Source organism: Ammospiza caudacuta, chromosome 3, assembly GCF_027887145.1.
Source record: "Ammospiza caudacuta isolate bAmmCau1 chromosome 3, bAmmCau1.pri, whole genome shotgun sequence".
Lineage (NCBI taxonomy): Eukaryota > Metazoa > Chordata > Aves > Passeriformes > Passerellidae > Ammospiza > Ammospiza caudacuta.
Window position 1 is genome coordinate 47,257,007 of NC_080595.1, and position 11,898 is coordinate 47,268,904.

Consider the following 11,898-nt stretch of genomic DNA (forward strand, 5'->3'; position numbering starts at 1 on the left):
CACTTGCTGTGTTACGCTGCGTGGTGTGATTCTGCCATCTGAATGGGTATGTTGGGGAGGACACTGGATGTGCTGAACATAACCCTCTCCATGCCCTGACAATCTCAGGTGCTGCGCAGGGCTGGTGGTGTTGCAGCAGGTCGCCTGGGGCCAGAGGGAGCTGTGGCTTGACAAAGCCTGTCGTAGAATGAATAGTACCTCTAAACTATGAATAGGCCGTGGAAGAGAGAGGCAGTGCTGCAACCTGGTACACACCTGTCAGGCTTCATCCCCATATAAAAAAATACCTTCATAAGGTATTTTTTAGCCTGTGAGAGGCTGGCTGGGGGAAGCTTTCTGTGGGCTGTAGCAGTTCTGTTTGTCTGTTACTTGCCTCACTTGATGTAAGATCCATCTCCACCATTCAAATATCCACCCTTTGGGGCATCATCTGGGCATTTGTGTGGAAGTCTAGGCTGGGTTATTACAACACAGAACCACGGCACCTCTGCAGTCTGGCACTAAATGCTCAATTTGGGGTCCTGAAAGACCTGTAAGACAGCCACTGCCTCTGAACACACAGAAGAGCTCGTTTATGAGCTACAGGAGAGACTGAACTATAAAGAGACAAAGCAGTGATGATACACAACTGCTTAGATTGGTCAAAGCAGTGCCTGAGAAGGATGGAAGGGAAAAACACCCCCTGCCAACAAGTGCCAAGCTAACAGAGGACAGAAGAGTGTGAAACGCTCAAAGCCAGTGCTAGGTTTGATACAGGCTGTAATGCATTGGAGACGTTGGAAGCTACCTAGAGACTCTGGAGAACAAAGTCCAATGGTGTGTATAAAAATGAAGGGAGAAAATATATCTAACCTGGAATATAATGGCCAATTCTATGTATTTACCTACAGAGTGATCTAACAGGAGCAATTAGTCACAGCTAAGACAGAAGACAAAATAACTGAAAGAGGAGCTTGCACAAGAGGGATACAACATACTGAGAAGTGTAGAAAAGTCATGACTGAGCCTTTTTAGAAAGATGTAAGAGCAGAATTCTAACTTGAAGTACAGCAAGAGGAAAATTCTTTTATTGAATACATCATTGACATGTATAACTCAGCACCAAAGTAAATGTAAAAAAATATAAGTATTTTAAATTATTTCTAAAAAGAAACACTTTTGTATGTATGTTTTCACTTTTGTGACAACCTTCAGAATTACATCAGAACTGCTAAAGACATTTTCTATATTTATATAAGCGTATAATAGTAGAAATCCTCCAAGCCATAAGAGATTTTTAAGGAAAAAATCCCCACATGTGAACAGAAGTGAAACTCAACTGTCAACATCTTGTGGAGTTTTGCTCTTTGTGTAATCAATCCAGTATGGTCCATCTCAACACATTGAGCTAGATAGATCATTGGTACTTATTGGGCAAATTTTGTTGGTCTTGGATGAATTCTTTAATTCTTTTCCTTTTTTTTTTTTTTTTTGAGTGATATCCTTTATCTCTAGTGTCACTGTGAGTAGCAGTGCTTGGCCAAGTTTTCTGAGGGTTCGATTTTTCAAGGGTCAGTGCTTTTAAATGGGTGATTGTTATCCGATATTTTCATTATACGGTATGAAAATACAGCATTCAATAAATCTTGTTTTTTTCATAATCAGTAATACAGTTATCAGACAGGCTGCATTGATGATTTAATTCTGGTCAACCATAGCAAGTGCCCTGCATAGAATAAAAAAATACCTTTGTAAGTAGTGCCCTTTTCTCATAGCAAAAATAATACCTTAGGATTGCAACTGTAATACTCCTGATCATGGTTGTTTCCACTGAAAAAGGAGAATGGGCACACACCTCCCTGAAGGGGACGCAGTCTGAAGTACAAACAGGTGCAGGAGCAGAGATGGGAAGCAAAGGAGCACAAGTGTCTGAAACCAGACAGTGGAGTATCTTGGGCCTTGGATCTGTAATTTCCTCTCTTTTAAAGTGTAGCTGTGTTGGTTTGGGGTGTTTTAATGACTTTTGTACAGTGATAACTAAGATTATAGGCAACTTTCTTGACACTCAAGATTGTCAAGAAAAGTTACATAAAAGCATTTGCAGACTGGGAAAAAATAGAAATCCTTTTCTTCTCCACTTGTCATAGCCTGAGATATGTAAAGGTAGCAGAGTAGGAGAAGTTGTTAGTTCTTGAAGGACTGGTTTGTTCATTCCCCTGGGGAATGTCACAGGTGGTGTTCCTTGTAGAAGTGTGTTGGGCTTGTGCTGTTTGACTTATTTCTAAATGCCTGGAAGAGGGAAACAACTAAGTTTACTAAATACACAACATTAATCAAGGCAGTAAGGATGGTGGAAGAGCCCGATGGTAACTGGGCAGTAATGTGTCACATGAAAATGAGTGTGGATAAAATCATGCTCAGTCATAGTTTCAAACATTAAGTGATGGGATATGCCCTGATGGATGTAAGATCCAAGACTTCTGATAGACAGAGCCAAGAAGGCCTCAGCTTGGCAGTAGTCAGAAATGCCAGTCAAACCTCCAGCATTATTAGGCACAGAGTAGAATAGTTGTCTACAATTTCATAAATCTGATTGAACTGCTCTGTGCAGTTCTGATCCTCTTATCTCAAAGCAGATAAACAGAAGGTGAGCAGGAAAAAAGCCATTAATTAATACAATTTACCAGGGCTCAAAAGACTGAGCTTGGGTAAATTATTCATAATATCATTAAAATTCAAGTACAACTGAAATTTCCTGTTGGGTTAGCTAACACAGAGAAATTACACCTCATGTGTTTCTTCTACAAGACTTTGAACATGGTAGTGATAAGACATTTTGCCTGTCTCTCATTGTCTGGAGGTGTCTTTGTACATCTTAAGAAAAGGAAATGTTATTTTTAATTTACTCCTCTGGAAAAATGAAAAAGTAATGATTCTATTATTAAATCCATCAAAGTAGAGAAGAAATCTCTTTTGTTCGTATAAAACTTGAAGGGACTTGCAGTGCAGCCAGTTTCACAGGAGAGCAGGTAGAGAGTTCTCAGGAGGCCTCATGGAATGTCTGCCTGGTCTAGTGCTGCACTGGGCAGACTGGGGTGGTGCAGAGTGCACTTCAGAAATGAGAAGCAGCATAACCCTGAATTCACTGTGTGTTCTGCCTGGGCTGCTCAAGATAGCTAGTTGCAGTAGCTCTGGAAAATGCCTTGCTGTACAGCAGTAATATAAGGCAAATGAGCTGGCTGATCTGGGGCTGCAGAATTGGGAGGGCTGTCTGCACTTGATTGGTTTGATATCCGTGTGAAGGGTGCCCAGACTAAATTCCAAGAGATTTCCTTTTCCTAGCTGCAATGAAAACAAAATACTTCTTTTTCTTTTTTCTTTTCTTGGTTGGCAAACAGAAGAAAGCATTCCTGGTTTATGTTGGATTTGCTGTTCCCTTCTGTGATGATGACTCACATTTAGAACCAAATTCTGTCTGTCAGAGTGTACTTTGGCAGCATGGCCACTTGCACTGGGTACAATTGCACAGGTTTGTGACATTGGGATTGCTTGCACTAGCAGGGGATCTATTCCTGTACTCTGAATGCAACACTATTCATCCTCCTGGTGTCTAAATGGTGAGGCAGAAGTCTAGCCACAGTGGCTAAATCCTTGGAGTTTTGCTGTGAAAAATGTTTGTTCTCCTTTTCGATGCCTTTTAATAGATTATAATCTGTGGAGGCATGGAATTAGATAGCTCTGAATGTCAATTATAGTACTTCTATGTAATTTAATTGATTTTCACAAAAGGTGTTGGAATGTGTTACTACTGTAGATGTAGGAGGATTTTTCTGAAGTGTGTATTGTTCCAGTTTACAAGGTGGGTAGAAAAGTTACATCACTTTGTAAAACTAAATAAAAAGTTGAGCAGGAAAACCCAGAATCAAATACAAATTTCCTGGCATAAGCTTCCACTCCTGACTAGGCCTTACTTCCTTCTCTGAAATAAGCATGTATACAATGATGATCACAATTTTGAAATACAAAAATATTTGCGTTTACTTGCTCGTGGCTGCTACTGAGTTTTGTTTGCCTGCTTAAAACAGACCATTGAACAGCATTTGTCAAGAGTAGCAGAATCCAGAATTACTGATAGTGCATCTTATTCTTCTCACTCAATACAGCCCATATCAGGCTGGCAGCTGAGCTCCTATCTTTCACTCAGCTCATGCCTGCTGTGCTTTGTTGCAGGTTATGGACACACGGTGCCTTTATCTGATGGGGGAAAGGCCTTCTGCATCATCTACTCGGTCATCGGGATCCCGTTCACGCTGCTGTTCCTGACGGCCGTGGTGCAGCGCATCATCGTGTACGTCACGCGGCGCCCCGTGCTCTACTTCCACATCCGCTGGGGCTTCTCCAAGCAGGTCGTTGCAATCATCCATGCCATGGTCCTCGGCTTCATCACTGTCTCCTGCTTCTTCTTAATCCCAGCAGCAATATTTTCTGTCCTGGAAGATGACTGGAATTTTTTGGAGTCATTTTATTTTTGTTTCATTTCCCTGAGCACCATTGGTCTCGGTGACTATGTGCCAGGAGAAGGCTACAATCAAAAATTCCGGGAGCTGTATAAAATTGGAATTACATGTAAGTGTCAAACTAACCAGCTAAGTAAAAAGCATTTTATATTAAAAATAAAAAAAATCAACATCAAACTGACAATCAGACTTCTCCTCTCCATCCTGTGAATAGCGATGCTTTGTCAGCTAGCAAACTGGGCAATAATTTAGGTAGCTCTGTAAAGAGGAAACTGTTAAGTAAGGTCAGTGTTTATAGTTAAGGAAGAAAAAGCTAAAACAGGAATTCCATTTTTCTAATCATAGATATTTACTCTCTTATTAATAGTAGAAAAAAAAGCCCTCATGTAATTGTTACTAAAACAGTTGAGAGCATCTTGGGCTAACATTTCAGTGCATCACAGAGCCAAGACGATCCAGTAACCTAAGGCCATCCCATAAGGTTAGATGACAGGTGGACAGAAATTAGTCAAGAAGCCATGGAAAACGGGGAGGAATTTCAAAGCTTCTGACTCCAGTTGTAACAGAAGGTAGCTGAAGCTGGCACTGGTACATACCAGCTGGCAAAATGCACAAGTAGACTGAGATGGTAGAAAAGAAAGATTGTGAATGCTAAATTTAAATTGTTTCATTATATTTGACACAGAAGAAATCATAATGATCAGTGATTTTAAGAAAGTGAAGATTTTAAGAAGAAAATTACCTTTATTTTGGTATTCTGAGTAAATGTATGCTGAGGGCAATATTTTCCAGCGACAGTGTTTTGAAACATGGCAGTTTCTCATACAGCTTCAACCTGAGCAGTCTTTGGGTCATCAGAGACATCAGTTAAAAGATCTAAACACCCAAAGCAGGCCTTTCCTGTCAGGTTCTTTTCTTAGGCTGGTCTTCATTAAACTATGCTTCTGTGCATGATCCAGCAATCATGATGTAGGCAAAGAATCTGTTAACTTGGTTTTGTGTTTTACCTGAAGAGGTTTTTTCATTCTGTGAAGAAGGGCCTTGAACTAGCCAACAGAACACTTTGTTTTATTATCCTGCCAGCCCTGTTGCTGTTGCAAATTTCCTCCTCTCCCTGTTATGTTTATCTTATGAATGGTATTTTTAAATTATTAACCTGCTGATCTGCAGAGTTGATTTGGGGATGCTAAGTGGTGAAGTGAATGGAAAGTCACACATGGCAAAGGCCTTGTTACAGGCTTGCTGTTCTGAAAACTCAAAATCTGAAGAAAACATTATGGCTCAGGTTAAAGCTTTTTCAAGCTGTACAACAATTAGGAAGTAAATTGCAGGAAATATTAAAGAAAATACTAAAAGGAAAAGGAAAAAGTAGCTTTTAGGCAAAGTTATGACCTTAGAATATCTAATTTCAATAGATTTTAAGTTTGTAACTTTTAAATTATTATTTTTCCTTTCATGTGAGCAATTCAAGGAACCAGTGTTTTCTCCTGAACCTAAATTTTGTATAAGATATTTTGGACTTCTTCATCAGAAAATGCTTAATGAGTACTACAGGCTTTTCAAGAATTTTTAGAAGAGCACAAGTCCTGCTCTAAATCAAGTGACAGTCAGCTGGACTGAGTCTCAGAGATAATTACAAATTCTTAGTGCAGATTTATAGATGCTTTTCAATTGATATAGCTTTGTCATTCTTCCTTGTGTTAATGCATAGCTCCCATTTGATGTTATGACATAAAGTTTAAAATAAATTAATAAATTTTAGCTGTAGTGCTGATTTAGATGAGTATTCAGTATTAAAAAATTGATTAATGGTTCTTCTGAAAGGAAAAGGAGAGTGTTCCTGCCAGTGAATAATCTGTAACTACAGGTGAGATATTTACGCCTTTAGGGAACAGAACAGTGACCATATGGAAATTATAATCATTAATCTGTGTTGATTTCTCAGCACACTTGTGTTGAAAAATGTCCAGTGTGCAGCCCTTGGACGAGTGCATTCTGCTAATAGTTATAGACTTAGCTTCTGCTTCATTTACTTTATTGAAATGATAAAATAAATAAGTAGTCATGCTCCTCATTGAACTGTAATGATCAGAAGTAGGGATCTAATGAATTACTGAGGTTAATAAATATCATTTTAAGACCTTCCTTTAAACTATACACATTTATGGAGAATTAAAAAAAAAAAGAGCTCAGTGTACTACTGGTCATAGAAATCTCCATTTCCAAAAGTCTCTGTCTATGAGAGCTGACTATTCTAAAACTCAGTCAATCAGTACATGGCTAAAGTAATCTGTAATACATTTTAGATAAGACTTCCAGGTTTTGGGTAATCTGTGTACCTCAGTAAAACATTGCAAATGCACCCAAAAGATGGAGTAGCTGTGTCAGGTTTTTCAAATTCCAGGAGTAATTTTACAATAATTTTTCATTTTGGTTTTATTGGGTTTGTACACATTCCTTAGTTGCTTTGTTTTTCCAGGTATTTCAGGGTGTTGTATGTCTAATAATTTTAGAGGAAAATAATTACAAAGTTTTCATGAGGTAGTAAGTGATTTTTCCTGCTAAACTGATATGAATAACCAATAACCATAATTAGCTCCCATATTTTTACTTCTGCTTGTAATATATAGGAATATTGTGATAAAAGTTTATTTCCCATCTTTTGATCAAAATCTTTTGAAGGCCACTTAATCATTAACGTCCTAGGTAAGTAAGGGAGTGTGCATGTTGTAAATTTTTATTATTACAGTTTTTTAAATGCCTTTACATACACTTTTTTCTCACACAGTTGTAAGGGATTTGAAGCCACTAGTATTACTCTTTCTGTTTATGTCGGGTCTTCTAGTTGTAGAATTAGTAAAGGAAAAAAACCAAGGATATCACAGTTCAAAGCTCTGAAATTATGCCATAAAGAAAATTAACATAATGGTCAGAGATGACAGGGGTGAGAAAAGTCACAAGTTCGAAACTGGTCCAGCCCTACCTGGTTTGCTAATATAATTAATTTTTAAAATTTTTTTTTTTTGCACTCAGGTTATCTGTTGATGGGCCTTATCGCAATGTTGGTGGTTCTTGAGACTTTCTGTGAACTCCATGAACTCAAAAAGTTTAGAAAGTTGTTTTATGTGAAGAAGGACAAGGAAGAGGACCAAGTGCATATAATGGAACATGACCAGCTCTCCTTCTCTTCCATCTCAGACCAAGCAGCCTCCATGAAGGACGATCAGAAGGCAAATGAGCCTTTTGTGAATTCCCAGTCCCCAACTTCCAATGACAGCTCTCTAAACAATTAATACACGGGTATCCATACCAGTGTTTTGGTGCATTTATGCTACTTACCATAAGAAATAGAAAGCCTCATATTTTTTTCTCAAATTATAAAAGCTGGAAGACTGTGCTACTTTAACAAGGATTTATCACTTCTGACATAGAAAAGACTTCTGGGGAAAAATGTGGGAGCCACCCTGGGAAGAGGGAATAAATGTAAGATGTGGCTGGGAACATAAGGCCATTTTGGTTGAGGGATAAGGATTTAGGTGTACCACATTCAGAGATGCCAGAGAGAAAGGCTTGCACAAGCAACTTTGTTGAACATCTTTAGGAGACTAGGCCTTCACTGACATCCAGCTCATTGAGTTAAATGCCCCATCTTGCAACTGGTTGACAGCAGATTTTGGGATGTGCACTTACAATAGTCACAGTTTTAATCCAATAGCTAGGACCTTAATCTGGAAAACATTTTCAGAGCAATATTTCTAGATCTGGTGGAGGGGGGAATATCTAGGTCATCCCTCTATTACCCAGTAACTTGTAGGTGTAAGCAATTATTCCAGGAGGTGTAAGCAATTATTCCAGGAAGGAAAAAATAATACTGCAATCCCTCATTTGCCCATGCCATTTACATCTTAATTTCCTACTTCTTTAAAAGGGCCTCCAATCACCAGAAAAATGTTGTCCTGAAGAAAGTGTGCCTTGGGTCTTCCGTGCTGCTTGTTTTTTGTATGAAATACTTTTCTGAGAGATACCAAAAGCGACTCAAAGCTCTGGATGAGGTGACATGGTAGGGAAGGAAGACAGATGCATTTCGGTCTTCCGAAATGGGCAGGAGTGGGTATTTAGCTGCATGGAATGGAATGAAAACAAGTCAACAGATGCCACGCGTGACTGGCACAGTCATGTGCTTGTGGCATTCTGCTAAGAGATGGCTGAAACCTGCTCAGCAGAAGGACTCGGTGCTGTTCCTCCCACAGTCCAGCCCAGTGTGTGCTCTGCTGAGCTGGTGGGTGCACGGAGGAACAGAAACAGCATCACCTTGAACAGAGCTCCTGTTTCTTCTTTTGCTTTTCTAACTGGTACTCGGAACACTTTGGAGGAGAAGGGAATGTTTCAGGGCAAAACAATTTTTCAGTTTTTCGTATGGCAAGAAAAAAGGAAAAATGTCACATTTGGTTCGGATGGAACCGAATTTTTTTCCCCTTGGGAAAAGTCACTAAAAAGTCAAGATCTTGCTCAACTTCTGAAGCTGGAACCTCTTTGACTGTAACAGCAGAGGTGTTTTAGTCCAGCTACCAGTCACTGTGCTGAATGCAGGGATCTCAGAGTGAATTTCAGTGAGCATGAGACAAGATTTAAGTGGTTTTAGTACTTTCTCTTCTGGCCTTAAGAATCTTATGATAGGGGAATCCTGATAATGCTTTGCAGTGAACAAAAGATCTGGAGCACAAATAGCCATAATAGGACAGCCTCCCACATAGGAACAGTGTAGAGGAGAGCCTTTTACCTGCAGTGCAAGCATGCCAGATTGCCTGTAATTTGGCTTTTAGTGTTTAGAGCTGAATAATAATTTACTGTAAAGAAAACAAATGCAGCGTGTCTAGATTTAGCGCACGTGGGAAAAATACTTGAAAGTAAATAACCCAAAATATACTGTTTGAGCTTAATTATAGCTAGCATCAAACAATTTTTTATATCTTTACTGGAAAAACTTACTTTGTGGTTAAATCAGCTGAAAGTCTTCAATTGAAATTTATATTTGTAGAAAATCAGAGCTAAAGGTTATGGTTGTTTTGAGTTTTATAGTTTAGGTGAGAGCATATTGTGTTTGCATGTTCCCAGGAAAGTGGCTATTTTTATACTGCTTAGGTTAACAGAGTTCTATTTATAATGAATGTTAACCAATATATATGTACATATATACATAAATATATTTATATACTGTACATATATCATAAATCACCAGAGTCTAACAGACTTAGGAAAAGCATTTTAGATAATTTTTTCCCCTAGTCTCCTCTTTATACAGTCAATATTTGAAAACTATGGCATTAAAATGACACTGACATAAAATTATGAGTACTGTACTATAAGAAACATTTATACTATTTTTTTTTCCGTGGGACTTTATTGATTGTTTTCAGTTCCTTAAAATTCAAAATTTCTTTTAATTTCCATGTAATATTAAGCTCTAAAGGATATGCACAGATGTTAAATGATATACAAAGTTACTTTTGCAGCGTGTACACAAATGCAAAATGTAGACACGTGAAATGAAAGCACAGAATTCAAAGCAGAAGCGATAAACTAAGCAGTATACTGTGATTGTAGGTTAATATTTGTTATTTTAAAATTAAATAAAAAATCTGGCTTTTGCCTGCCTGCACTATGAAGTGGGAGTATTTTCTTTAGTGGCATGTGTGCCTTGAAGAAATCCTGTCTGCGTTTGTGCATCCTTTAGTTAGCCTTCTTCAGCTCAGGGAGGCTCTGTAAAGTGTTGTACCTAACCTTGATATTAATTGTGGCTTAGTATTGTTATTCCTTGAAAAAAAGAAAAAAAAAAAGAAGAGCAATCCAAGGTATGTTTGGTTTTGTTTCAGAGGCTGACTGATTATAGCAAATAAAAAAAGTGACATAGCATTTATCCTGTCCTTATGAACCAACTGCTCCAATTTGAGAAATCTGAAAAACTGGTGAAAATAATGGCCCTCGTTTCATACAGCTTTTACATCTTCACATAAAGCCAGCATGTAAGATGAATTGAAACTGGAATCCAGATCAGAAGGAGAAAGATTATCATGCAAGAACTTCAGTATAAAGTGCATCCCTTACCTGGAGGCAAACTGTGAAGCAGGTGCATGTAAACCCAGATGGAGAGCATGGCTCATAAAGCAATGGTGCTGAAAAAAGTCACAAGAGAGAGATAGAAATGCAAGCAAATTACTTGTACACATAAAAGAATTGCCTGGATTCTATCCTCACTCTCCTGTCTTCAATTGTTCCAGGCATATATCCCATTAATAGCTTTATTCCTGTGCTACAGCTGACATTTGCCGTCTTCTCGTTGTCTGTCAGTCATTAAATACAAACTTGTTTTATTGTTATTTCAAGGGAAAGGACTGGCAGGATATTCATTGTGTTGGAGGAAAGAAAATGGAAAAACCCACCGGAGTTTTGATTTTGGAGCTGAGTGACAGCCATGTTGTCCCTTAATGAACATGTTCTCTTTCTAAAGTTTCTTCCTGATGTCCACCAGTGGCACCTTGTGTGGGTGCTGAAGACTTGCTGGAGGTTGAAATGAGTTATTTTCTAAGTAGATAATTCCAGAGACTGGGGTGGTTTGCAGCTTTAATGTCAGCACTGCAAAACTTCCCTAGCTGGGTGCTTGTGTCAGAGGACTTGCATAAGAGCAGCAGTTCTGGAGTGCATTAAATATTTGTCCAGCCCAGTGTTTGGTCTCTGGAAGAAGCAAGTGTGTATCAACCATTGCCCAGGATGTTCCAGCTCCCAGCAGTGTGCAGCTCTGGATCCATGACAGTGTCTAGGAGGAATGGGATGTCAATGTAGGTGTGGTGTGTGGAAGAGATTCTACACTGATGTGCCTGCTCTCTGCTTTGGTCAGTGAGAGATTGCCCTGCACAGGATCACATGGAGATTTCCCACAAAGCTGTTTCAAGTTAGGTGCTTTGCAGTTAGCAGGTAACTTGTGTGGAATGGGCTCCTGAAAAATGGAAGGAAGGAAAAAAGGGGAAAGGGGAAAGCCTTTTATGTGCTGTTACTTGGACAGAGCTGTTCTCTAGGTAGATAGGAACTTGCACAAAACCTGTTTGCTAATATCAAATTTTGAATTTACATGTTACAATTTGCCTTGGAAACAGTTGCCACAAATGTAGTGAGATAAGTTGTTAAAAATACCACTGCCCTAACGTTATTCCATTATTCATTCTTCTAGATTCTGCTTTCTAAGCAAAATAAAGCAAAAAAAAAATACTGTAATGGGAAGCAGTATTATTCCAAGTGTGCACCATTACAAGAAAATGGGGTTTCTCTTCTCTGCACTACCAGTACTATCAGTATTGCAGCATATGTCAAAAAGCTTCTAGATAGCAAAAAAAAATTTCTTGTTGCT

General features: G+C 38.7%; 1 protein-coding gene across 1 annotated transcript in view; it reads left to right on the forward strand.

Annotated features, from left to right (window-relative positions):
* KCNK1 (potassium two pore domain channel subfamily K member 1) overlaps nucleotides 1-10,162 on the forward strand; it is a 31,105-nt gene extending 20,943 nt beyond the window's left edge. The window contains exons 2-3 of the mRNA XM_058801727.1: nucleotides 4,210-4,605; nucleotides 7,530-10,162. Coding sequence (XP_058657710.1) covers nucleotides 4,210-4,605; nucleotides 7,530-7,789 — 656 coding nt within the window. The 3' untranslated portion in view covers nucleotides 7,790-10,162. The remainder of the gene's footprint in view (nucleotides 1-4,209; nucleotides 4,606-7,529) is intronic.
* The last annotated feature ends 1,736 nt before the right edge of the window (nucleotides 10,163-11,898 follow it).